The sequence below is a fragment of the Poecile atricapillus genome, chromosome 3 (genome assembly GCF_030490865.1).
Source record: "Poecile atricapillus isolate bPoeAtr1 chromosome 3, bPoeAtr1.hap1, whole genome shotgun sequence".
Taxonomy (NCBI): Eukaryota; Metazoa; Chordata; class Aves; order Passeriformes; family Paridae; genus Poecile; species Poecile atricapillus.
The window spans coordinates 97,840,438-97,868,260 of NC_081251.1; the positions used below are offsets into that span (position 1 = coordinate 97,840,438).

Genomic DNA, 27,823 nt, shown 5'->3' on the forward strand with positions numbered 1-27,823 from the left:
AATTTTTTAAGTGGTAATGAATGGTGATGAATTCATACCTACACAAGTTCTCTGCCCTGGTCTAAATGTATGCTTAATCCATCCAGCCTTGTAGAAAAAAGCACTAAACACTTTCAAGTCCCTATAAGGACCTTGAACAGATGGAATTTAGTAATCTCACTCATGTTCATTGACAAAAATCAAGTTTTGATGCCAAATCAAAAAGGTAAGACAGCAAGACAAAAGCTTAAAACATCTTACAGTTATTTCTGTGCTTAGATTCCACTCTTTGCTCACGCTCTGCTTTCATTTGTTCCGCAGGAGTATCATCCACATACGCCTTCCCTTCTTGAATAAGCTTCTCAGCATATTTCATTATTGTTTCAAAGTGATCTGAGGTATATGTAAATTGATCTGGTTTGATGTGCAGCATGGCAACGTCTTCAAGAATAACCTGTAAAGTGTGAAAACGTACACTCTAATATTCAGGAAAGGTAGTTTTCTTACATCTTTATCCTCTTCATGTCAGATGTGGTGTCTTTAACGCTCCATTGTCCAGGAAGGATAAGCCATAAGAATAGGCATGAAAGAAAAGAGAGGCATGCACTTATCATTCTTTCACAGCCTATAATCACTCTGCTATCCTATCATACCTTTTCAAAGTCCTCTTTCTCTTTTTCTGGATTTGTGTCATCAAATCTCATAATAAGTTTTCCTTTGAAGTTAACTTGGTAGTGCTGATTTAGCAGGGCAGCTTTGGCATGACCAATATGCAGATATCTAAAAATGAAATTAAAAAATAAATATATACACCAGAACTACTTCAGCTAGACTTATTTATTTGTGAGGGAAGGAGAAAGAATGGAAAGCAAAGCCTAAGTGTAACAAACAAACAAACCTAGGATATTTGTTGAAATACTATGTTTATTAAATTTGATTATGTTTCTTCTACTACAAATTTAGCAGTTAACTGTTAAAAATATCTAAATCTGTAAATTGGAGTGTTGTTATGGATATAATGATTAGACTGCAGTTATCTCCATTTTTACAGACTAACTTAAACCAACTGTTGATGATATCCAGTAGCAGCTACCAGATAATCTGAACCTACCACATTTACAAGAGTGGAATTTTCTGATTGCTGTGTATTTTTTAATATAAGCTATAAAGGTACTGACATTTTAAACTAAATATAAATCCCCAAATCCATAGAATTAAAATCTCTTACAAAAAGAGAGTAACATGTCCCTGAAGACCAGTGTTTTAAAACACCAGGATTAAGACACTAAAAACTACTAAAGTAAGTTGAGAATCTATGTCACAGATGTACATGTACATAATATATTATTTACAATATTTGAGTAACAGTTTATATTGGACCAATAGAGTAAGAAAATAACTACAGAAGTCATGTGATGCTGAACAGCCAGTTTAATGAACAAATGCAATCATGGATATTTTATAGGTCATCAGTCAACTCCAAAAAAAAAAAAAGAAAATGAAAAGCAGGCTGAAAATTGTGTTTATTATACTGCCTCATCACATCTCCTGTCTGTGGTCTTTCTGGAGTATGTGCCTTGGTATTCCACACAATCTGGACCCTCGAGCCTCCATCATACATCTGGTGTCAAGCTTCCCCAAGGAAGGCTATGCCATACATCTTTCCTTTGTCAAACCTAAGCTTCCTTGGGAAGCACCAAGTCCCTTGACCCAATTCATTAGGACTGCACGTCCACACTATAGCCCCTGGCATGGCACACACATCCATTATCCATGCAAATGCCATCCTCATGCTTCTCCTCATCCCACTGCTGAGCAGCACAACATCACCTCACAAGTAAACTCCCTCCCTATTCCAAGTTCAGGCAACAGTGCAATGAAGTACAGAGGAGAAATGAACAAACAGCTCTAGTGGAGACAAAACTTTAAACTCATTTGGTTTAACAGCCTTGTCTGATAAGCTGATTAACACCCTCATCAAAGCACTTTTTTTTTTTAAGACAAAACACAAATAGAATTTTTCTCAAAGTATTCATGTTTCTTACCCACTTGCTTCAGGAGGAAACCTCACAATGACCTTTCCCATTTCTGCGCCAGGAAGTTCAACAAACTTCCCAACATCCGCTTTCTTTTCTTTTTCTGTTGCCTTGAAAAGAGACATAATTACAGATTGTATGAGCTGTAAAATCAGATCTAAAACTCTAGACAATAACTGTTGTATCAAAGTCTCCTTTCAAACCTACAAACTGCCATACTGGACCCCAAATTAATCTCTTCACAACTTTCATATTACTCAAGGCACTCCAAAACAAGATTAATTCTAGAGTTTTAAGTTATTTTGTCTTCGATTCTGGTCCAAGACTGAAAAGTCCCACCAAGTTGTCTAATTTATTCCACAGAAGAAAATAATTTCTAATTAAGGTTTTGTATCTTACTGTTCTTAACCTGAACATGATCAACAAATTCAGTCAGCTGAATAGAGCAATCTTTGCAGGTCTATCAGGATCTCAAACTCTCCTTAGAAAAAGGAAACAATATATCTAAAGCGCAGTGCTGATTAAAAGAAGAGGTTCCATATTTCCATGAAACAACTCATGCCTCTGTAAACTTGAAAGCAACAGCTTTAGCTGTAAACAAGAGTTTACAAAAGTTTAGTTCACTGTATGACTTCTTACTTTTAGTTTTTAACTCTCTAATTAAAAAAAAATAATTCTTGCAGTGTATTTGCAGAAAAAACCTACTCTCTCCAGAAGATCTGAGTAAATCTTACCATTTTAACTTTTGGTGTACCGGCAGCCCACTTGGCTCCTACTGACTGGAAAGCACGTTGTACCCCAAGGAAGCTGTACCATCGCTTTGCATGCACAGGAGCTTTGTTTTGTTCTAACTGCTCTTGCCAAGAGCTATTATCTGTTAGAAAACAAAGAAGTTTTAAGAAGTTAAGAAATTATTCAATTATAAAAATAAAATTATCAATGACTGCTTTTTAAGACTAAGAAAAGTTTATTTTAAAAATCTACTCTCTCTTCTAAAAAGATTTATTCATGGGGACACAAGCCATTCAAAAGCGAATTTAATAAGCAAATTCCCTTCAAACCCAAAACATACTGCATTCCTTCTTGGATTTATCAAGGCAGAAGGTAAGGGGGAACAATCAACATACATTTTTTCTGGTATCATCCACCTCAAAATTAGTAGCAACTTTGTCTCAAGACAGAAATATAGGATATCCTTTTATTGTGTTTACATTTGATGTTTTCTGAGATTTATCATAAGTGAAACATGTTTCAATATCCCCCTTTATTTCTGAGGGGCTGTTTTCCCACAATCTAATTTCCAAGGAACCCAACTCCACTAGAAAGATTCTGACAGAGAAAAGGAGAAAAAAAAAACAAAAAAGGACACTCCCTTCAGATTGCTCTTAAGAGCAACAACTTTGAAAAAATACCAAAACCTTGCTAGCTTTTAATTTTAATTATGCCCTTTCCTTTCAAGTGGAATTGGATTATACTGATTGCCACATATCCCTTTTAGATATAGAGCTAGGAGAAAATAAAAACCAAATCCATAAAAACTGATCATCAAAGCTTCTTTAACTTCTAAAGATGCTGAGTAACATCTACCTCTTTTAGTAATTCAAAATAAACACTGAAGAAATTTCCTCTGCTAAGATAATGTCACAAAAAGATCTGTGCATATAATATTACATTGCACATTTTCATATTGAGGTAGCATGTAATAAAAGATGTTCTTACAATTATTAATACAAAAGAAGTCAGAAAAAAACTCCACCTAGGTATTAAAGCTCATAAATTTCCAAATGCAACAATTTAAAAAAAAAAAACAAACCTAGGATTTCCTAAGTTATACTGTTGCCATCACAAGTGATGCACAGGTCACAGCATGTGCATGACAGTACTCAGTCTGTCATACAGTTAGGAGTCACTACTAGAATCCACAAAAAAGAAAAACTGGGGCTTCCTGCTGTATACTGGTTGCAAGCCAATGAAACAGAGAACATAAACCAATACCTTTTAGTACAGCCCAGACACACAAGTCTGCGAGACTCAGAGAGTTTCCCACCAAGTAGGTCCTTAGAGACAGACAGTGGTTGAGTTCTTGGATGGCTGAAGGGAATTGGCTGGCAGTGGATAACTTTGTAGCACTAAACTCCAGCCAATGATCAATCTTGTTTGAAAGGACAAAAGATAGTTAAAGTTACTAAAGAAATGAAAATAAAGCTTGTTAAATAATTGAATAATACACAATCAATCTATTAGCTGAACAGAAAATAGTAACAGGAACATTAGAATTAAATATATCAGATTGTAATATATCTTGAAGGAATATTTAAAACAAATCATTCTGAAAAATTCGCCCAGAACTATACTAAATGATGACATTTCATTTCTTCCTTCAGCAAGAATTCAAACTGCAGAAAACACCAACTTTAATGAAGTTATTCCCATTGGTAAAATAATAAGCAGTTCTTAGATACTTATCACATACTCTTCCTGGTGTTGATACTGGTTAGTATGCCATTTTCCCCTCAGTCCCTATCTTTTCTTCCTCATCTCCTTTTAGATTTGAAGAAATCAAACCCCTGCCCTTCACAAGCCCTATTCCGCTCTCCTGCAAAAGTCTCTTCCTGCAACTTGGCACATAAACATACCAAAAAAAATGTTAAGAATTAGGCTGGTTAATAATGTAGCCCTGTCTATAAACAGAATCCCTCAACCCTGCAAGAAACTAAGTGTCTCTTCTACTCCTCTGGTCCTGTTTCATGTGTAAGTGTTCTGCTGACTGCAGTGGGAATCCTTCCAACATTCAAGCCAACGTGGCAGAAACAGATGTAATTACAACTACCACAGAATTCAGTTCAGTCATTTGCAGTTGCACTCCAAAATATGTGCACCACAAACGCAGCTGTCCCTGTGCTTCTCCAAGTACAGTACTATTTCTGAAAGAAGCAGGAGTGAAAAGAAGTATTGTACCAGAAATAGCAGCCTTAAAAGTGTGTTTGCTGAGGTCTGGGCTTAACTTAAAAACAAGGAATTTGGACAGAAATTTTAGATAGCCACACGATAACTTACAACTTTTTAATGCCTCACAGGTACAGTACTAAGCCAACACTTCCCTTGAGACCAGCTATGAGGGTTGTAGAGTGATTGAAGAGTGATAACCACTGGCTTCAAGAAGAAAAGACCTGAATCAAGTCCTTCAGTCCCTCCCCAGATTTCAGAGGAAATAAATTTAAATTTGTCTGCTAGTTTCAGTTATCAATTTAAAATTCATCATATGATTGATTATTCTGGCCTAGAGCCAGGAAGAAACTAGGGTCAGGGTTTTGTCTATCATATACAGGAAGAACTACTGTAGGATTTCAATGCCACACAGTATTCCTTGGTGTTATACTGAAGTGTTACAAGATAGCAACTGATGGCAACAGAGCTGAGGAAAACGAGGAGGGAAAATCCCAGGTATATCACCTCCCAACCTGAATTACTTTATATTAGTGAGGCACCAGCTTATGAGTTGCTGTTGCAGGGGTGGACAAGGGCAACCCTTTCAAACCTCAGACTTTATATGAGGGAGGAAGCTTAGCAAAACAAAACCCTCAGCATTGCACATAGCTGGAACCTCAGTCTAACAGTAAAATGCAGAACAATGGACACAAGATAAAAAAAAAAAAACCAAACCCCCCTCCCCCCCCTCCCCCAAACTTAGAACAGACCAAAAGAGAAAAAGGGAAAAGAAAAAAAAAACAAACCAAGAGACAAGAATGTGATTCAAGGCCAAGGTGGATGGGGCTTTGAGCAACCTTGTTTAGTGGAAAGTATTCCTACCCATGGGAAATAGATGGTCTTTAAGGTCCCTTCATACCCAAACCATTTTATGATTCTGTGATTCCTCACCTCAGTGTGTTCCAACAGATTTGAGCCATACAACCCAGCAGAGGCAGCAACTCGAGCCAGGTACCGAGCTATTGTATTCACATCGGTAAATGAAACTTGCCTAAAAACAGAAAGAGGCAAGACAAAGGTATAGTAAATTACTACCTCCAGTCAGTTCGACTTTAATTGCACACACATAGTTGAAACATGTGCAAAGCAAACACAAAATAGATTCCGGGTGAACCAACAGGTACTAGGTCACCAGAAGGAAAAAAAACCCCAACAAACCAAAAACAAAACAAACAAAAAACCCCAACAACTAGCACAAGAAAAAATAAGTCCTTGCTTTTCTATCACCAGATGGAATAATAAGCTTCTAAATGTGAAAGAATTTTGGTTAGGCTGAAAATAAGAAAATAAGACTCTGATTATTCTTTCAAACACTAAAACTCTCTCTACATCTGACAGAATTCCCAAGTATAACCTGAGCTACAGATTTCCAGATTATAAGGAGCTAATCAATATTTGTTTTCTTTTCATAAAAGAAGGATGACTTTGAAGAGGATTCCCAGTGAATCAACAGAAGAATTGAGAGATCTTCATCATAGTTTTAAGGGATAGCATCAGGGGAAAAATCCTATTCATTTGTTAGTCACTTTATTCAATTCACACTTCACAGAGACCATCCCCAGTGAACAAACTTGCCTGCCTGTATTTGTTTTTTCACCCAGTCTTCTCCAGATAACACTAATTTGAATTTGTCCCCATTCCACTTATGAAAGTTCTCAATAGACCTGCAGAAGAAAGGCTCTCCAAAGGGAGTATTTTTTTCTTTGTTTTTGTGTCTCTTTTCTACAGTATATACAGTATCAAAAAGATAAATTAATATTTATCTGGTAAATAAAGAGCTTTGGAAGGAAGGTGCATCAGAAGCATCAGTTCTCCAGGTAATAGTCTTCCTACTCTACAGTCCCACAGAGATTGCAAAAACAGAGCTCCAATTGCTTCCAAATCAAGCATTGATATCAACAAAAAGAGTCCCTGTAAGTGCCCTTTTTATCATTTATTCACTTTAATGGACTGAATGCTACACTCCAGCTTGTCCAACCAAGGTTCCACTTCTGTCCTGTCATTGTTCTCTATTTCTTTTTTTACCTACTGTGTCCTCTATAAAATTAAAAGAATTCTGATAGCCCTCAAGCCTTGCAAACAACAACGAAAGTTCTGAAAATTATACGGAATGCACTTGATATATCAACAATTAGAATGTGTCCCATTTTTAGTACAAATGGACCAGCCAGCCTCATTAGCTTAATTGGAGTAAAATCTAAGGAATATAGTTCACTGGGAGTTTTTTTTGTTAGCTTGTTCTTAATTTTGCTTGCTTTCCAAGCATCTAGGGTCCAGTATATATATAGAATATCCATAAAATATAACTAAAACCAAAAGTCACAGTAGGGTGTTTGAATTATACAAAGTATAATTCTATTCTAATTTTCCACTATCAGATTTTAAGGAAGCTATTTTAAACTGAGAAAAAAAAATGAAAACATTTCAAATACATTTTAAATTGAAAAATCTGTGAAATGCACTTTTATTGTTTTCACTACTTCATACCAAAACAAATACCCCTTGATTACTCAAGCAAATGTTGGGGAAAATTGGAAAATGTTACTCTGAGTACTATCTTACTTCATGCTTTAAAAGTTGCTATTTTCTTCAGGAAAAGCAAAATACTCCCACCCAAACATCACTAATTGACCTCTTTGGAAAAGTTATAAAAGGCTCTTTGCAGCCAGTGCTTCCTAACTCCAGGGCTAAGGAAGGAAGAATTAAGAGAGACAATGTAATGTTACAGGCAAAGAGTGGCTATTAAAAGTGAAATTAAATGCCACATAATTAAACACCAGGGCAAATACTCAAGAAGACAAGATGGGAAAAACGGAAAAAAAAAAAAAAAACCAGCAAATACAAAATACAAAAGAAAGCCCCAAAACGCAAATTATTTCCAATCATAATAAATCTATATTAAATTGATTTGTAAAAAGCTTTGCAGAATGGTTGGATTGATCTGCCTAGGAGGAATAACTACTCTGAAATGTGCATGTGCTCACCACACAAAATACACAAGTTGTACTGCAGGTTGTTTTCTGACAAGACACAGGTACACCAAAACTCTCCATAAAGCCATCAGCACTTGGCAGAGTGGTTTGCTTAGGAGCTATTACTACGTGAAGTTTTGAAGCTAAGGCTTCAAAAATAACCTTTAAAATGAAATTCATCATCTTAAATGAGCGATAAACCTTTCAGGTAGCTAGCTGACAGCTCAGTTTCAGCTAGTTAGCTGAAAATTTTGTCACCAGTTTTTAACTGAGCTTCAAAACAAAACCTAGAAGAATCATACATAAAATGTTCTTTCTTATTCAACTGAAGTCATTAGAACTAATGCATTTAAAAAAAAAAAAAAATCTAAATCTGAGACATCCCAAGTGATTTTCATATCATGCCAATACAAGATGCTTCAGCAGAACTGATGCCATGAAATCCATTTACCAAAAGCATTAGTTGAGATACGAGTTCAGCTGATGCCTCTCACATTGCAGATATACTTTTAACAGACTTTAAGACAGAGAATCAATTTTTTAAATGATTGTACAACAAAGCAAGGGAAAATTAATGCAATAGTGAGGTCTGGAATAACTTCTTGAACATAAGCCAATGCCAGAGATGAGAGGACACTAACACAAAAATTTCCATCTGATGGGACCATGATTCTAGATATTATCTACCTGGGGCCAAAGTGCAGAAGAAGAGTGTTTGCTCAACATTTCTGACAAGCTGTATTACAACCAAAATTAGTGGTGGTTTTGCAACATAGTAGGAAGAAGGCATGGTAACATTAAATTATTTAATGAAATAAATATTATTTCAAAGCCAACTATATACATTTAAAATATTGCAAGATTGTTTCCATGTGTGTTCACATACACTCACAGGAGTGTATTCATATATTTTAATATATACACCCATACACTGCCTAAACTGTCAAAGTACAACAAAAACTAAATCTGACTAAGGCTACTTAAGGGGAAAACTTTCTTCTGCAACTAAAAAATATTCAATTAACTTTCTGTTATATAAGCTGTATCCCATTCGTGCAAATCCCACTGAAGATTATTAAAGCTGTACCAATTAAATCCCAATACAACATGTCACATTTCCCTTGCTTTAATTCAAAACCACAAATTCAATGCCATCACCAGGGATAGCAAAAGACAATATGCAATATCAAATTATGCAAGAACTCCTGAGTTCAGGTCTAACATTTTAAGCAGAAAGCAATGTTTGCAACCAGTAAAACAACCATGACTGAAGACTGTGAATCTTCCTGTGCTTTGATTTTCTGCAAATATATGTACATAGTGACAAACTCTTTATGTAAGGTTAGAAGACATGGAAATGCTCAGTTGGTGTTAATTCATGAGGAGCAAGTCAGTAACTGCAATGCAAGATGAAATATGCTGCTTCTATAGCCATTCTACAGCAGGTATTCCAGTTTATGATGCACTGGTGACTTTAATAGCATCTTCTACTGAATTAGCTCACAAATTGAGTTTGTCAGCAAGTCTGTGAACAATAGATTTCCCCTGATCTTAAAAAAAAAATATTTAAAAAAACTACAGTTATAATCAGTAATTCTAAATTCATCATGGTGTTACTATACTTCAAGTTACAACTGCAAAGCTCATGTGTACACATATGCTCCTTACTGTAGATACTAAATGCCAGAGTTTCCACTGGTCAGACAGAAGGATCTCTCCTCTTGATATATCCAGATGTCTTAACTGATATGGAATCGAAGACGACAATTCAGCTTCCCAAAACTAACAGTGTTAGTCCTGCATTTCTGATAGGCAATTGAACTTTCTCAGATTGTAAAAACCATTTTCGTGTCCCAAACTTGAAATTATCCATTCCAATGACAGAGTATTTTTAGAAGGACAGACAATAGATTACTACAAAAAATTCCAATATTCTTTTTACAGTGTGCAGATGGATACACTGGATAGCACAGCACATTTAATTAGCACTTTCCTGAGATAACATCATGCCTTTGCTTATACACACACAGGAAGGAGACTAAAATAATGTCATCTGAACATTCAAATTTCAGCCCACCACACATGTACAAGCTCAAGGAATCTTAAATATTGAACCTCTCTAATATAGAATGGCCTTGATGTTGGTGACCACAGCACCACAAAAAGTGCTAAACAGTAAAGTGACTGGTAAAGCATGAGTGATTACACATAGGTACACATAAATAAACAGAGTTTTTTCCATAAAGATCTAGTTCAGAATATACTGTAAATGTTTTGCCTGTGCTACAGAGACATCAGTAATGCAGTGATAAATAAAACTGTATTTTTCTTCTCTCCCTCCTACCTCAAAAGGTTACTGTCAATGTTACAACCATGTGATTTTTAAAACTGCTGACCCAAAGGTAGAAGGAGAGATGCAAAGTCACTTACTCAGACACAGAGAGGATGGTTTCTTTGCCTTCTTGCACTGAAATTTCAACATCATTCTTCACATGCTCCAGAGTCAGCAGAGCTCCTTAAAAAAACAAGAGAAAAAGATACTGAACTTCCTTCCAGAAGAGACACCTTTCACAGTCACAACCAACCAGTTACATCTCCTATCCACTAGGACCAGGTGACTGAACCAGCTCCTTCAAGTAAGAAAGCCCAGGGAAGCAAAAAATCAATGTTCAGTCTCACATGCAAGAGGTTTCTTCTTGGCAACCCTTACAGCTTCAAATTGATAATGTCCAGCACACAGTGATCTGCAGTCAGCTCAGCAAGTGTCAGCTGTAATGCATCTTTGCTTCCTAAGGGTGTGGTAGAAATTAGTCCTGTCCCCCAGTATATGAGGAGAATGTAATCAAAAAGCTCTTAATTATTGAACAGTATTACTAATGTACTTCATCCCAGCCCTGACACATGTATCAAAGGAGATCAATTACTGAATATACCAGCACTTTCTGAACAAGGATGAGACTATTTTTAACCTGATTTAAAGTTTATGAAAAGATCAGCCACTCAAAACCAAGAATCTTTATCCATGTAAAAGCGCAGGAAGCTTACACTGGGTTTTCAAAGTTGTCCACCAGTGACAGTGAAAAATGGTCTCCAGAAAGAAAAGAATTATTGAAGTTTTTAGGCTACACCATTGACTAGAGGACAGCTCTGCCCACATTCAAAGAGGATTGATGCAAACCTGCTGTGATCTCGAGGCTCTACAGCACAACACAGCAGCTCAAACAAAGCACCGAGCTCACTTGGCTGCGTTTCTGCACTGGCTCTGCTCCAGAGTCAGCCTGCTGAGCATTAGCAGAGGAGCTTGTGTTCTTCAACTTTGCTCAGAAGCACGTACAAAGGCAGCAAGCTTTTGCATAGGCAAACCAGCCAAAGGACGGTACTCTAGGTCTAGAAAGGCACCTAACCTGTTACAGCCTCCATAGCGTGCTGTGCACTTTATCTGCCCTAGGACAACGCTCCAGCTACTGAGGCAGATGATACTAAAGCTATTAATACACTGGCCTAAATACAAACCACTGGAGCTAGGAATTCCCTAGCTCTCACCTCTGCTCAGCTGAAAACCCTTCTGTGGAATTAAGAATAAGTCAAGGTTCTTCTTCTCATCCCTCAGCTATCCATCTGTGAAATTCAGCATGACATCCCTAATGCAATACGTTAGTAAGACACTTAAGTATTTTAATAACATGCATGGAAATGCTTTGAAAATGACAAGTATTATGTGCAACAAGCTATGTAATTAATACTGATGACATTCAAAACTACTACCCTTTTCCCACTGCACAGCAGACATGATGAAGAGTATGAAGTAGGGATGAGTAAGATGAGTAGAATTGTCTCCTTGATATAAATGTTTCATCTCTGTAATATGCAATGTTTCCAACGCAATCATGCACTCTCCTGAAATAAACCTCCAGTGCCACTCACCAGCTGTCAAAGAAAGTAAGTCCCCAAAGCCCCTAAACCTGATGTTAATCGTGATTCATATTGCATCATATTTTTTTTCTGGCAAGTCAGTATAAACAAGTATCAGGAGAAATTTTATTTAAAACTTCTATGTTTTTATACCTTGAATCAGTAGTCATACAAGTGGTATTCAACTCTGAAATGCATTTGGGAATAACAGCGAGAAAAAGAAATCAATAAAGTACGATGAAAAATAGGAAGAAAATTTATTTTGAAAAGCTATAACGAAATGGAGAAATTCTATGGAACGCATACAAAAGATTGGTTCCAGATGGGTGGAAGTGCAATGAAAGAGGTTCTCACATTTTTAAAAGCAAAATAATATCGAAGGGCAGCGAGCAACTGAGAAAGCAAGATTTCACAGCGCAACTTCGAGCCAGCTCCCCCCAGAGAGGAATTTTAGCAGCAAATTAGAACTGAAAATGAAAGATAGCAACACAGCGGCAGAGCTCACGAACAGGCAGTGTGAACTAGGGCTGCCTTGAACACTCAGCCTCAACGTGCCAAGTCACCCGAGGCTGCACCCGTGCCCGAGTCCCTGCAGCCCGAGTTATGCCCAGCGCCGGCCGCTCCGCCACGGCCCCAGCAGCTGCCCAGAGGGCCCCGCAGCGGGCACACGGCCCCGGGAAAGGCGGCAGGGATGGGAAGGACGGCAGGAACGGGAAGGGCGGCAGGAACGAGAAGGACGGACACGGGCCCCGGTGCCGCCTCGCCCGGCCCCGCACGCGGGCACGGCCGGCGCCGCATGATGCAACACGGGCGGGAGGGATGGAGGGAGGGAGGCAGGGAGGGCACAGAGCCCCGCCGGCAGAGAGGGAGCGGGGCGGCGCGGGGCGAGGCCTGGCCCGCACTTACCGAGCGGAGGGCTGCCCGCGTCCACGGTGAGGCTCAGCGCCGCCATTCCCGCCGCCAGCGCCGGAACCGAGGGAGGCAGCGGGGCGGGGCGCGCGGCGCTGCCAGCTCGGCAGGGGCCGGCGCGGCCCGGGCGGCCCGGCAGGACCCGCCCCGGGGCGGGGAAACCGTCCGTCACTTCCGCGGGAGAAGCGGTGGAGGCGGCGGAGCGGGAGGCGAGGGTGCCCGGTGGGTCTCTTCCCCGCTGGTTAGTGCCGCTGCCGCCGCCTGGAGCTGCTCGGAGGAGGCGGCGGGGCCCTCCCGGCCGCGCCGGTGGAGCCCTGGGGAGCCGGCCGGGATGAGGGGAGGGTGCTGGCTGAGGGCTGCCCTGCCCCTCAGCAAACCGGGCACCGGTGCTTCCCTTCTCACGGCTCCTCCGGCTGAGCCTGGCACAGGGCTTTGCGGGCGCTGCCTGCCGAAGACCTCAGCTGTAGCAGCAGCCGTGGAATGCCTCCAGCCCCTCTTCTAAGGGTGATGATCCAAATAAATCGGGCAGCGCAACACGCACCGACACGTTTGGGTCCGGTGGTTTCACTCCTGGTACTGTAGGATGGCGCTTGTTAAACTCCTGACAAACGTGCGGGTCAGCGTGCAGAGGGTCAAAAGAGTCCTAGAATATCCCGAGTGGGAAGGGACCCGCAAGGATCATTGAGTCCAACTCCTGGCCCTGCACACAGTGATCCAAATGCTTTTGAACTCTGGCAGGCTTGGCACTGTGACCACTTCACTGGAGAGCCTGTCCCAGTGCCCAGCCACCTTCTGGAGCCTTGGTATGAATTCCAAAATGCTGCGTCACCGAGTTTTTCACAGGAGACTGGCTCAAATTCACTTTGTTTCAAGGACAATGCAGTGTCACTGTGATTTTTATTTTTTTATTCCCCATCTATTTTATAGCTGTTACTGTAGCTCCTAATGTGCTAACAGAGACATTAGCAAATGCTTGATTGGTGAACCAGTGCTTTTTATGCAGTGGAGGTAGTGGTATAGCCAGAGCATGACTGCACATTACGTGCTGGTTCTTATGCTTGATTCTTGCTGCTGGATTTAATCTCAACTTTCCTTACTCTCCTCCTGTGTTAGCAGTTCTACAGTTTCTGTAAGAATGGAAAGCATTTTCACATGTTTCCCTACATAAGTATCTTTAAACATCATGCAGAAGCTGATACATGCTGTGTGTTCTACTCCCATTCAAGTAACTAAATGAGCAGACAGAAATTACAGTATGATTAGAGGCTTATGCTGAAGAGACTTTCAAACCTATTTCAAGTTTCAGATGAAAGTAAGGTTATAGAGTATAGTATAATATTACTAACAGTGACTTCTGTCCTTTGTTTTTTAATGATTGCATGGAAAGAATGATTAAAGCAGGCCTTTGTGTTGCCTGAGTTGTTTTACATTTTATCTTAGCATGTTTTGCAAATTCACATGCAGATTTTGATGGGAATGCTACAGCATGTATATCAAAGAATTCTGTATAAGATAAAAGTGAAAATTATGTCTAGCAAGCAGTGAAATCACTGTACTTCATATGTGGTTCAAAGTTCAGTCACAATCAGTACGTGGAGTGACTAAACTTATAATGGGCCAAAATATGAAGAAGGTTCTAATTAAAGCAGGCTGAATCTGCCTTGCATGCTCTTACCAGTTATGCAATTGAGGAAAGAGAAAAAGGTAGGCTTTAGATCAAAGGATTAGAAGCACACATTGTTCCTATATATGCAGCTCTAATCCAGTGTCATGATAGAATGAGGTAAATGCTAATCTTGCTAATTTATCTGTAAATGTTAGGCAATGACCTCACTAAGGAAGAGATCCCTTAGATTCTGTTCCACGTGTGCACATGGAGAAACAGGAACACTTTTGCAGGAGTTGCCTTGTTCATATCTTTTGGTAGCAAGATGTTCCTGCTTGTGGGAAATAGAGTCAGCTTTAAGCCAGTGAAGTCATATTGGTGGTACTCTACTGTGAGGAAAGGATCTATTCTAAGCACTCTAAATGAAGTAGAGTTGTTGAATATCTTGTGTGATGATAGGAGAAAGAAGTAACTTGAACACACCTTACAAAACTGAATTTCAAAACTTTCTTCTGTATGGAAAACAACTTTTTGTACTTTGAGGCACTCATTTAAAGATAATTTGTGTGGATGAAGAATGTAGTTATTTAGAAGACCTAATCCTGTGGGCAGAGAGGAGATGAGAAAGGGTGCAGTGCATCCTCTTGCAGGCTACTTTGGCATTCTTGGTGCCAGCAGAGGGTAAGGAAAAAAAATCATGTGGGAGAGCTTAGGGATTCAGTCTTTATGTAAGCAAGCAGCTGTGTTCAGACACCCTCCCTGCCACCACCTGAGAACCTGACATATGCCACTCTTTTGTCCACATGAAGAACAGAAAGAAAAGCAAACCTGTGTTGTCTGTTGAAACTGGCATCTCTCCATGGCATGCCTCAGTAGTGTCACATTGTTAGGGAAAAGGAGGCCCTAGGACTCCTTCATTTGAGAGTAAGGGGCTTGAGTCACAACATCTGGAGAAAAGAAGGGGCACAGATGCCTCACTGGTTCAGGAGTGTAATTCCAAAATCCTAAATTCAGCTTGAAGAGACTTCAAAAGAGTGTGGCTAAGTTTCCAATTTTATCTAGTTGTACATACTTTACTGCTGGTTCTCTTTTGTGTTCAAGTGGACTGGGAAGTTGAATCCTGCTTTCCTAACAGCCACTCCTATGGGAAAGCTGACTGAAACTGGATCTCCAGTTTAAAAGTCAATTTTAGGTGATCTTGGCCCCTAATTTTAGGTTAATTTTAGTAATTTTAGGTGATCTGTTCTCTCCCCTCCTCTAATATGCCTGTGTTCCACAGGAGGGGGAAGTGGTACGGTCAACATCCTCAACTCTGGGGCTGTTGGAAAGGTACCTGGTTTATCTCAGAATCTGGACATGGAAAATTTCAAGGTCTGGCATTTCTGTTATTCCCAAGTATGCCAAAGTGACCTTGACTTTGGATGCCCAAAGCGCTCCAAGACTGCAGTGGCATAAACCCTGACAAAGGCATTTCAAATCATCATAGAGGTGCTAGGAACTCCTGCCCCTGTCATGCTTCCTTGGGTTCCCACCTAAGCTGTCCTGAACCCAGCTGTATGTACACTTCGCTGATTCTCAATGAATCCAGTGATCCACGAACCCTTATTTGAGATTTCCAGGCCCAGCTGCATTGTGTCCCGCCTCTTGCAAAACTCAGACAATCCAACAAATAGCAGTCTTATCTATCCCAAAACTCAGTGCAGACCCAAAAAAATTCAGATGCTCTTCTAAGAATCAAAACTGGCAACTTTATAACAAATAGGCTCATCCACCCAGGCAAATCCTTAGTCCATTTGTATTTAACACAATAACCCTTATTGAAAATAAAAACCATTGAGCAAGATCAGGTACAAGACTAAACATGATTTTGTGCCCAGAATATGAAGATGATTTTTGGTCTGTACTGTCATGATTAGCAATATATGACACACAGTCATGAGGAAAGAAAACTCCCAAAGAATATAGAAAACAACTACTGAAGAAACGTGACTGCTTTGATGTCAAACACTCAACTGCTCAACACAGCCAAATAATCTGATCCAACTGATACTTGGAGATTCCGTATAATTTTGAAATTATTGAACACCTTACTGAAAGAATTCAGTTCAGATTCTATGAAACAGAATTTCAAGCTCAGTCATCTTCTTCCGTTTTTTTTTTTTTCCAAGTTCATTTTCTCAGCCTTCCAGACTAAGTGAAGATTCTTCTCTGCTTTAAGGCACAAGAGATTCTTTCACAGTGTTTGGAATACGACTGGCATAGTAGTCATAATTTCTCAAAGTTGCAAGGACTCCAGCCGAATTCATGTGTTTCACCTCCTTGTTATACTGAAATGAATTTCCGCGGATATCAGTTATCTTGCCTGCAAAACAAAGAAGAAAAGAAAAAAAATACTGCAGCAAAAAGGAGTTGGAATGTATTAGTTCAAGTGAAATAACTAAAAGCAGTCTTCACATGCCTGTCTTCAGATGTGAAGTATCTTTGCTTCCAGTTTAAGTACAACAGCTTTTATATTGACTGAAATCAAATAGCTAGTGAGTTTATTTCTTTGTTTTCAACAATACTTAGATTCTTTGTGTCTCAGAAAAAGGAAAACATCTCTCTTATGGATTACTTAAAATGCTTCCTGAGTAGCTTTTACATTGGCCATTGACAAGCAGCAAAGAAAAATCCTCAGTTCAAGTAAAAACCAGGGTATGTCTATACCACAAGCTCTAACATAATGTAGAAACACCCCAGCTGGTTTTAAATGAGATTTTAGAAATCACTTAGCAAGAGCAACACAGATCTTTACTCAAGCTAATTTAACTAGGAGATTCTTACCTACCAAAGAGGCTAAATACAGCACTGTGCTGCCCCAGATTGGTTGGGCTGCTTTGTGCTTGAGCTAACCCTGTTCAAAATTATCCCAGTTATGAACACTACAGGCTGCAAAGGAACTCAATAGTGTCATTATGAAGCTTATCCTTGCTTAACAAAATTTAGGAATCAAATCCCATAATTCTAGCATATGGTGGTAAAAGGCCAATTGTGAAAAGAAGAATTAAAAAAATTAATACTACTTCAAATCCTTGGTAGTGAGTCTTTTCATAACTTTTCAACCCCTTAGCCCCTACATAAGTGAAATGTCTCATGTTGGCTGGAGACCACTAATTCTATTGAATTACATGAATTACTCAATTTTGGAGTTTGTACACCCAGAGAACAAGTGCATGATTTGACCTGGTTTTGTTTGTTTAAAGAATTCAATGTCCACATATTACATAACATGTTACTAATAATAAACTACTATACTCAGTTAGTAGGACAGCAGATTTTACTGTGAGATAGTAGGCACCAGAAAAAAAATAAGAGCATTTGTTTTGAAAATATTAAAATGAATATACCCCAAATTTGGGGATTTGTCTTTTTTAATTATGTGACAATTATTGACACATGTATTGTCATTTTTCTTTCAATGGAAAGCATAACTAACTTCAAATTGATGCAGTTTGACTTATCCTGGAACTTTGAATGCTATGAACTTACCTCCCACAGCATGTAGGATAGCTTCAGGTGCACATGTATCCCACTTCTTGCACCCAGGACTGGCAAATACATAAGCAGATGCTTTGCCTTCTATGAGTTGAATGATCTGTTAAGAATACAGTTGCAATCATTGTAAAGGATCTAGACATTTAGAAATGGGTAGAAATAACACCAGGAAGTGGGGATTAAATCTGTTTATTTAAGTACTGATAGTCAGGAAAGGAACACCAGTCATTTCCTAATTGATATTACAAGTAATGTTATTAAGATTTAGAAGCTATACTGTATCACCATTCCCAATTCACTATTTTTGATTGTTATAAATACAGTCTATAAGATGAAAGTCTGCTCACAGTTTCAGAAACAAGAATCCACTTCTTGTGCAAGTACTAAAAGAATAAAGTGGAAATTATATACATATTGTGTTAGTGCTATTTTGGGCCTTGCCCATATTGGAGAAAAGAGATGAGAGGGTGTGGTTTTGACAGCTATGATAAAACTAAGATTTAAAACCTGTGTCAAATGAGTGTTCCCTGTACACAGAGAAATTTCTCAAAGGAAATATCACTGTGTGCTTATATTTTTATCCTTTCAAATGCTCTGCTGGATAATTGGAACAAAAACTGTATTACAAACAGGAGGACATGTCTAATAATTGAGATTAAACTGAATTTCCATTTAGTCTTTCTGGTCTTACAACCTTTTATTTTCACCCCTAAAAACAGAATACTGGGCAAGACAGACCTCAGCCATGATCAGCATGGCCACTGGTACAAATACACCTGTGCCAAATTCTCTCAACCTCACAGTAGACTGAATGCTAGGAAAAGAAGTTCTGCTGGAGAAGGTGGAGGAAGTCACTCTTGTATATTCATGCAAGTAAGCAAATGATTTCTTTAAAAAGACTTTTTGTTTTTTTTCCAAAGGTGCCACCTCCCAGTAAAAACAGAAGATTTGGGCTTTTCATACCTTGTTTCCTGCTCCTCCAACTCTGATGACATGGTCTGGGTTCAAGGCAGTGATGCACTCATTCACCAGGGCACTGCTGTGGGAGCGGGTGGTAATGACAATGTGTTTGCCAGCAGGTGCTTCTGTCAGCTGAAAGCCAAAGGCACCCATGCCCAGCACTCCCCAGATTGTCCTGCCCAGCACAGCATTAGCTCCTGCCTACAAAAAAGGCACAGAGTGATGGTTAATCACACTGATCAGCAGTTAAAGCATAAAGGTCTAAGGGTACCTAGAAGCATCTTGGCATATCAGAGAGTATACTATTAATATTGGGCTGTGCATTTAAACAGTGGCACTCAAAAAGAACTACTTGAGAGCCCAGAGTGAGAAATTGGCTCTCTTTCCCTCTAAGGCAATGACATCATTGACCCTTTTCTTATCTGTGACATTGTGGTGGTGCATTACATCCTGCTTCCAGTGACTGGCAGATTAATATTTGTATATTTCTGTACTTGGGGCACAATCTGTAATTGAACATATCTTGTAATTTGAAATATTTTGTGATACATGTCACACAGAACATGATAGCATTACATCAGCTCAAGGGCTTTTTCTTTAAACTCCAATAAGTTTAATTAATCAGGCTGTATCATGAGTTCCCCCCAATAATACTGAAATAATCTCCAAATGTGTAAATGCCTGTAGGTTGGCCATCCTGACTTTTACCTGCAGCCTGGCATGATACACTCTAACCCAGCTGTCACTGACAATTTATGCTTGGTTTATTTAGGACTGCAGATTTATGGCAGTTATCATGCATTACAAATGCACCCACTGCATAGATTTACTAAAGAATTTCTAGCAAAGACTGCAGCACCACTGATCTGTACTTGTTTTAAAGTAGGCACTTCATAAGGACTGTAGTAATTTGCACAGTATGTATGTAATATATCCTGTATTAGTGAAGTAACACCAGCCTCAGGATTCAGTATGGTTGTTAGTATGTTCCTGACATTCAGTCCCTGGAATCCAATGTTTAACATTATGTATATTTAATTAAAAAAGCCCAATACCTTACATTACAACATTAACTCCACTACACATCATTTTTCAGTTGAAAGTGTGCTAACTGAAATGGCTTAAGAGTCTTAGGATTTAAAAATCACACAATGCTTCTAAATAAATAAATGATTTAATACCTCGTAGTTGTAATATGGCTGGTTAATAACTCCTGCTATTGCTTTCCCTCCATAGGCAATTCCAATAAGAACCGTTACGTGGTCAAGGAGACCTGGACAGAAAAATCAGGAATGTAGTTATGCTTGAAAAAGAGAAAGATCTTAATAAAAACATAAATCCTCAGTAAAAGTCCACAAATCAATATGCAGGGTGCTATCTTAAAAATGCAAATACTAATCAGGATTTTCAGATGTTGATACAATCTTTTAGTCATTTAGCCTTGAGGTCTGCTAAAAAATGCCCCAGATAGAGTTCTTTTTATAGAGCTACGTTATAATTAACACATTATAAGGAAGTTTAAAGATACAACTACACAGCAGTATATAGTGACAGTCTTCTGTAATTGTGGTGTGAGTTCTTTAACACCACAAAAAACTAGCAGTTTGTTGACAGTTGTACATCTCTTTCCCCAAAAGGGGAAAAATCTCCCTAAAAGGTTTTACATTAATCAACTAAAAGATGCATTAGGAGGCAAAAGTGAGGTTTCAGCATATTGTTTCTTGGAAGCTTATCTTTTTCTTTTTTTCTTTTCTTTCATTTTAGGGTCTATTTCTATGGATAGAAATTAGGCTTGGCTGAAAACAGTTTCTTCCCACAACTGAGGAATTGTGGTTTATGGGAGGATGTCTGTTTTATTTTGAAAGGGCTACAAGGAAAGCTGCGGTATTTGGGTTGTTTGAGAGGAGTATGTAAACATAATCAAGCATATTCCCGTGTGAAGGGCAGATTTAGTCAGTTAATTCAAAGACATGCAAAACTGTAAATTTTACTAAAAACTTAAGACAACCTGCCAGCAGTCAAAGGCAGCTTTTTGCACTCTGAAATGATAAAAACTGGTCAACACTCAGTAGCCCACCAGGAATATTCAGTACTGGTAAGAACTGAATGGAATGAACAAATACATTCCAAGCACTCAAAAAGTACAGAAATATCAGCCTTATGAAACCATATTGTAAGTAGCTTTTATGATAAAACTATCTATATGTATATGCTACTTTACTAGATTGCTATATTTTTTTATCAACAGAATTAAAAGAAAATCCAACCTTCAGTGTACTCCTTGGTTCCATCCAAGGGATCAACCCATATTACAAGCTTTAAGAATAAAAAAATAAGAAAAATTAACAAATACAAATCATGTAAATTACCACACAAAGTATATATTTTACTTTAGTGCTTTTATTTCATTGTGGCAGTAAGGAAACAAAGAGATCCAAAGTTTTAACATTACTATATGACTGAAGCTTATAGTAGTATTTTACACATACAGACACCAAAAAAACCCCAAAAAACTGACTGAAATGTCTCAGTAAATCTCTTAATGGAAGTGTGAAGGATTAAACTCAACATGGAAATGAGATTACTTTCTTATGTCCAAACTAGATTCCTGCCAAAGTAATTTGAATCACAAATTGTGAGAAGCCAATTTCCATTTCCCGTTACTGGACACAGGAGCATGCAGTGTTTCCAGCTCTGGAGGTGTGATTCTCATGACTACACTTCAGTTTTCAAACAGAAAATAAAAGTTGGCAACATTGAGAAAACCTTTCTCCCTTATATACTCTTAACTAAAATCAGAAAATAGTACAGATATTGTAAAATATGAAGACATAGGCCTAACGTTACCACATTACCTCTTCCTCTTTGATTCCTGTGTACTGAGCAGGACAAGGTTTCTTCAGTATTTCTTCACAGTGACCATCTTCAATTAAATCCTCAGTTACATCATTAGCGGGCAGTTCCTAACAAAAAAAATCATAGAATTGTTAGAAAAATGTTTTGGGCTTACCTCAGTTTGCCTTAGAGCTGTGTAATTGACAGCAGCTTGATAAAGCTAATTAAATGAAAATGTGAAATGGGATGGAAATACCTTTGTTTGTTGCTTTTTGGGTTGTTTTTTTAATTAAAACCAATGTTTTCTTAAACCCAGCCAAAGTAAATTCTAGCACAAGCTACAGCAAGATCAACTGTTAGCATGAAATTGAGCAGGTACTTACTTCTTCTCCTATGATTGTCACCTTGGGAAACTTCCGTGCCAGGGAAGCACAAATGCTCATTTGTACCAATCGGTCAGCTTTGGTCTGCAAGTCATTGGGTCCAGCCTGTCCAGGAGTGGATAGGAATTTGTGTAATAAAAAAATACACCAGCACAGTGGCCCATACAGCACTCTGAATATATCTACTTGTAATGAAAAGGAAGTCTAATTTGGTAAATCTTCAACCCAGTAAGTGACCTTGCGAGAGGCAAGCTAAAAACTGCAAGAAGCAGAGTTTTCCTGTGTACTCCAGAGCTAAGACAGACTGGTCTGACAATAGAACAGTGCATTTGGTGCCCCAAGATGATATCAAAAAATGACTGCCAGCCTTCCCAATGTTGTGTAGCCAAACATACATTGCTACATGTGTTACAGTAATTTCTTAAATGTTTATAACCTGCTACATGTGAAAGTAGGTAGCTTAGCAACACTTTTTTAACCCTTTAGTCCAGAGACAGAATCCCAGTAAGAAATAATTCTGTTAGTGTTGGAATTTAGAAAGACAGTTCATCTAAGATTTGCATCTTAGTTGAATCAAACAAAAATTTTATCTGCTTGTGTCTTATTTGCTGACAATGTGAGAAATGTTTTATTCAGCTACAGAAATTAGCCATTGGAATGGGATATTCCATTTAGAACCATGTTATGGGTTAATTTTTGCATGCTCAAAACTAGTCTATCCCTTAGCCAAGTGCAAATTTTATGAAACTTGATATTTTTCTTTGAAATTTCCCTCTCATCCCCTAATTAATTTGGTTGAAATTGGTCCTGACTCAGTAAGGACTCGGTAAGACTACCTACTGAGTTTAGACTCAGTAAGTATATTGCAAAGAATGTCCTTTGTTCCAGGACATGAACCCAATAACACAGTATAAATAGTACTTCAGTGTAAGAATGGGTGGACAAGTGTCTGCTTACCGAGTGGGGGGAAAAAAAGTACAAGCACAAAGAGAAGCAATATAAATGGAGAGCTTAGAGCTGACTCAGGTGAAGAAAACTCTGGATATCAGGAGAGGAGATGGCTAAAAACTCAGCTGTCCTTGAACTAGATAAATGGATGGAAGGTCACTATGTTGAGGGAAAAGGTGTAAACACTGCCTTTCCAGATGTTCTAAAGCTTTCAGTAAGGCCAGTTGCAATTGGTCTTGGTTTTTGCTGGCTGCAGAAAGAGGATGAATGAAGAGTAGCAGCACTTTTGTTCTTTTCTGTTCTACATCTCTTCAGACTGCAAAACAGAGGGACAGGCAGAGGTTCTCTTGCATTCTTCCTCTTTCTTCAGCAACCACCTTTGGCAAGAAGCTTGTAAGAATTTCAAGATCTCTAGTCCCTCAAACAGGAACCTCTTCTGTTTGTCCTTGCTTTTGACCTAATATTGTGTGTTTGTAGTATTCATTCCTCAAAAAATTTCGATGTATAACTAGGTTTATTTAGAACCAATATCACCTGTTACTTTTGATCATTTTTAAATAATTTAAAACACCTCCAGTACAGTCAATATAAAGACCAAAAATGATATATATATTTAACAAAGCCCATAATATTGTTACGTGTCTGTAAAGCTAGAATTAACTTCAAAATTTAATTTCACCCATTCCAGTACTGTAGTCAAAACAAAGATCCTGGCTCATCAGTGCAACTTAATAAACTACAGCAAATTAAGAGTTTTAATACCTGTTTTCCTTTTAGAATTAAATATGAAGCTCTGAATTTCTTTTGAAAGCTGTGATTTACAATAAAATCTGAAATTCTTTTTTGTTTTAGGAAATCAAACACTGATTTATTGTAATCCAAAATTCATCAAGAGCACAGTATTTTAAGGAAGTTAGAACATAGGTATAGAAATTAACAGGAAATATACCTTATGAATTTTGAGGTGCTATGCAAACCTTGTGTTTTGTGAGGGAAATCAGGACAAAATTATGGTGTTTCTTTTCAATGTACAAATGTTGTTTAGAAGTACTGGTCAAAAGACACTTCTCTAGTACTGTTTTAATCCTTTAAAAGGAATATTTGTTGTAGGTGGTAGTGAGGGAAGTGAGAGCTGGATTTCATCCCACAGTTGCTGATTTTTAAGAATATCGCTTTGACTTGTATCTAACTCAAGATGAACAAGTGAAATTAAACTGGAACAAAGTAAAAGGTAATACCTTCTCCACTATGCCCAGATCTCCTGTAGACATCACATTTCTAACAATTGTTGCAGCTTTTTCTGCAACAGAATATGCCGAGGCCACCACACGCATGAGGAGAGCTGGAGAAGCCATGCTAAATGCTGAAAATAAACAAAAAGCAAACTTGAACATTTCTTTCTTCAAGAGAAGAAAAAAGCCTAAGTATTTTATCTAAGATTTCAAAGAGATACCATTTAAACTGAGTAGAAAGGGGAAAGTGGGTTACTGCCAGTGAGCGATAATGAGGTGAGCTTTGGCTTTTTTTTAAAAATACAAACACAAAGATGTAAAGCTATTGTAGACAAAACCTTGCAAATACACAAGTTCTGCCTGACAGTGAATCTGGTTCTCACTGAAATAGAATAACATTAAAAAAGAACAAAGGCAGCAGCAGAAACTCTTATCATAAGTATTAGGAAAAAGAAGAGTCTACACACAGTACTCATTTTTTGCACACTTTGAACATAAGTTCATTTTTTCAGAACCGAACCTGCAGTTGTTTGTACCCAGAACTCAAGCATAAGCATAAGACTACCAGACAGGATGACATCAGCAACTTCACTTACTATTCCCCCTTTGTTTAGCTATAAAATAGGGGTTTGTAGCTGGCCAATTGTGTACATAAAGTGGGTTAATGATACACAGATACTGCAAACTTGTATGCAGAAGTTAAATTTAAGCATCTGAATTTAGCCCTTTCTGTATTTAATTTCTCCTTATTTCTTTAAGGAAATCAATTTACATCTTCCTGCCTCTCCTCACTACTCCATCACCTGTCATTCTTCCTATTGCATTGTCTTCCTCATCTGTTCCTCAGCACAAACCAGTGCAATTCACTGGGTCTTCAGTTACCAAGTAGAATAACTATCACCCTTGGAAAGGCTGACACTCCTTCCAGCTTTTCTTTAACTCAGGAAAAAGAACTATTGATAACCACATTGCATTTTTTAAAATGCAAAGCTAATTGCTTTTTATGTTTTCCTATCAGTTGTTTCTGTCTGTGTAGATGACACACTTTTTGGCTTGGCCTCACATGTATGACACACTTCCAAGGAAACACTTGAGCACAGAGCCACAACAAAACACAGAGGAACTCACTGATCACCACACAGAAGAAGATATATTATGGGGGAAGTGTAATATGACAATCATATCATAAATATGGCAATTGTAGCAAGTACTGCTTAAGTAGCAATAGGTCATTATACATCACCTTTCATTTCTTCCTTGACAAATCAAGTTCATGGCTGTTCACAAAACAGCAATGTCAGAGGTATCAGAATCTCCAAGTTATTGATTTCTTGATTTAAGAGCTTTTTCAGCACTTTACTAACACCATACCTGTGCCAGTAAAGTCAGAAGCACTCTAAGGCTGAAAGAGTAACTGTGCAAGCATATTCAAAAAGCACAGTTGCTAAGGTTAATTAAGGTTAATTATTATTTCCAGCTGCTGGACGGGAACAAAGTGCTCTAGAGTTCTGTGAAACAGCCAAGGTCCATACCCAAAGTAACCCTGGACAGATAGCAATGGCTACAGAGGAAATTTTGGAAATGCAACCTGTGACAAAAAGCAGCTCTCAAACAATTGAAAGTTGCAGAGCAAATAAGTATAACACATGGAAAGCCACATACTATTTTAAGTCTATGCCATTGTGTGAAACAAATTAACAGGAAGGAATATAGTTAATTCCACAATAAAAATATTTGGAATATGAGAATTTCTGAGAAATGGTTAAAAAGTAGAATATTAGATGGGAAGCTTGGATTAAAGAATTGAATTATCAGATGAACATAATTAACATTTTTTATTCAGCTTCTCATAAAAAAGTCATTTGACCTTTTGCTGTACAGTTGATCCTGCTTCATAAAATGAGATGAAAACTTAAGTGTTTTAAAGTCTTGACTTACTTTATGTTTGCATAAAGTTTCAAAAGACTCAGAAAACAATACAGAAATACTATCTTGCATTCTTGAAGCCTGGCTCAAGGTGTTTCTTGGGTACATTTTTCTTGGCTATACTTAAGGCAAACAAATATACTTGCTGTGGGATACCCAGAGCCTCCTGACAAACCTTAATATTAAAATATTTTTATGAAAAAATAAGGTTTATTAAAGGAAACTGAAATGAGAGGTTCAACACTCCCCCTCCTCATGACTCTGGAGTAATTACCTGATGAATTTCAAAGTATTTTATTAGTGCAAAGGTACCTTAAATTTTTACAGGGCTGGATTTCCTGTGTGGCACATCTTCTGGTGTATTGGACCTTTTTGATTCAATAAGTGAGTGCAGTAGTTGCCTCTGAGTTCTTCACCTCTGTAACCTTTCAATCTCAAATTAACTTATTTATACATTTATGGCACATTCTTTCTGATGAGGGCAATGTCTAATGTATACTTTCCATAAGGCACTTAAGAATATCTTGATTGCTTTAGATAAAAATAGTTTGACTCCTGGAAAACTGTGCAGTTTACAAATACTGCTCAGCAATTATCCCTCAAGCTAAATTGGTATAATTTTCAAAACACACTTTGTCCTCTAAAGACTTTCCCTCCTTTCTTTTAGCCCAGCAACCAAACTGTTGAATGGTCTTGACAAATAAGCCTATTTTGGTACCTACTAAAACTAATGAAGTTCTCCAGTTCTTGTTCTACTTTTAAATTCTGATGTACGTAAGTACTACAGGCTGACAACAATTAGTTTGTCAAAGCACACTTGACAGATCTGTTGACCGTTCCCATTCAGTCTTTTTTTACGCACACTTCCATTTTCCAAATTTATGATTCTGCCTGATGAAAGGAGAAAGCGGACATCACACAGAGCATGTCCTTAAAACCAAGTGCTAAACCATGACTTTTTTCTTGGAACTCTTCTAGGACATCTTGGAATGTCTAAGCGACCAGAGCTCCTCATTTCTTTACAATAAACTTCGGCCCACACCTATTGAAAGATAAACTTTCCATTATGTAAAGGAGCAATATTTACCAGAATATTTAGCAGAAGCAGGCTAGGATTCGGGGTTGGGAATCCCACTGCTGTTCACCTACAGACTTCCAAGTGGGAAAGGGCTGCGCTACCTCATTTCACCAAAGAGAAAGAAAAGGGAAGCTTGGTCCCGATTCTCTTGCCGTGAGTATTCCGGGAGGCGAAGTGCCTGCAGGGCAGCGCAGTGCCTGCGAATGCACCCAGCGGAGCGTGGCCAGGCACACCGCGGGCGATCGGCGATGGCAGGAGCAGCTCTGCCGGCCCGCTAGCCAACTCACCGTGTCCAGCCTGGCTTTTCCCCGGATCTCCGCCGGCCCCCGCGGCCCGGCACCGATGTCCGGCAGCGGGCGGTGTGCTCCGAGTCGTCCGCGCCCGTCCCCTTGCCAAGGAGGGACCCGCGCCCCAGCACCGCCGCTCACCGAGGCCTCCGCGCCGGCTCCTTTAGGGAGGATCCGCCACCCCTATAAAACCACCTCGGAACGCCCCGAATCCTTCCGGCTCCGGGCGGGGCCCAAG

At 38.7% G+C, this 27,823-nt stretch overlaps 2 protein-coding genes across 4 annotated transcripts in view; both read right to left on the reverse strand.

Moving 5' to 3' along the window:
* Positions 1–13,508, reverse strand: part of EPRS1 (glutamyl-prolyl-tRNA synthetase 1) — a 38,456-nt gene extending 24,948 nt beyond the window's left edge. Inside the window, exons 1-8 of one of the 3 annotated variants that reach the window (XM_058836146.1) lie at positions 12,794–13,508; positions 10,406–10,490; positions 5,895–5,994; positions 4,011–4,167; positions 2,750–2,889; positions 2,025–2,125; positions 633–759; positions 241–433 (exon numbers count right to left, since the gene is read on the reverse strand). In XM_058836146.1, the coding sequence (XP_058692129.1) occupies positions 241–433; positions 633–759; positions 2,025–2,125; positions 2,750–2,889; positions 4,011–4,167; positions 5,895–5,994; positions 10,406–10,490; positions 12,794–12,839 (949 nt within the window). In that variant the 5' untranslated portion in view covers positions 12,840–13,508. The remainder of the gene's footprint in view (positions 1–240; positions 434–632; positions 760–2,024; positions 2,126–2,749; positions 2,890–4,010; positions 4,168–5,894; positions 5,995–10,405; positions 10,491–12,793) is intronic. The other 2 variants (XM_058836147.1, XM_058836148.1) reach the window with 2 other exon arrangements.
* Positions 13,509–16,127: 2,619 nt separating this feature from the next.
* Positions 16,128–27,719, reverse strand: BPNT1 (3'(2'), 5'-bisphosphate nucleotidase 1). The gene is made up of 9 exons (XM_058836154.1): positions 27,586–27,719; positions 24,301–24,425; positions 22,115–22,219; positions 21,752–21,859; positions 21,164–21,212; positions 20,078–20,169; positions 18,900–19,097; positions 17,931–18,036; positions 16,128–16,764 (listed from the first exon to the last, which is right to left on the reverse strand). Exons 2-9 carry the CDS (start codon positions 24,415–24,417, stop codon positions 16,616–16,618), a joined length of 924 nt encoding a protein of 307 aa, XP_058692137.1. The 5' UTR covers positions 24,418–24,425; positions 27,586–27,719; the 3' UTR covers positions 16,128–16,615.
* Positions 27,720–27,823: the final 104 nt, after the last annotated feature.

Excerpts from the sequence above, each read along its gene's own strand:
- BPNT1 (XM_058836154.1), bottom strand. The coding sequence starts at position 24,417 with ATGGCTTCTCCAGCTCTCCTCATGCGTGTGGTGGCCTCGGCATATTCT. Across the intron at positions 22,220-24,300 it reads ATCTGGGCATAGTGGAGAAG|GCTGGACCCAATGACTTGCA; the intron begins GTATTACCTTTT and ends ACTCCTGGACAG. Across the intron at positions 19,098-20,077 it reads AGCCATATTACAACTACGAG|GCAGGAGCTAATGCTGTGCT; the intron begins GTATTAAATCAT and ends CCTTTTTTGTAG.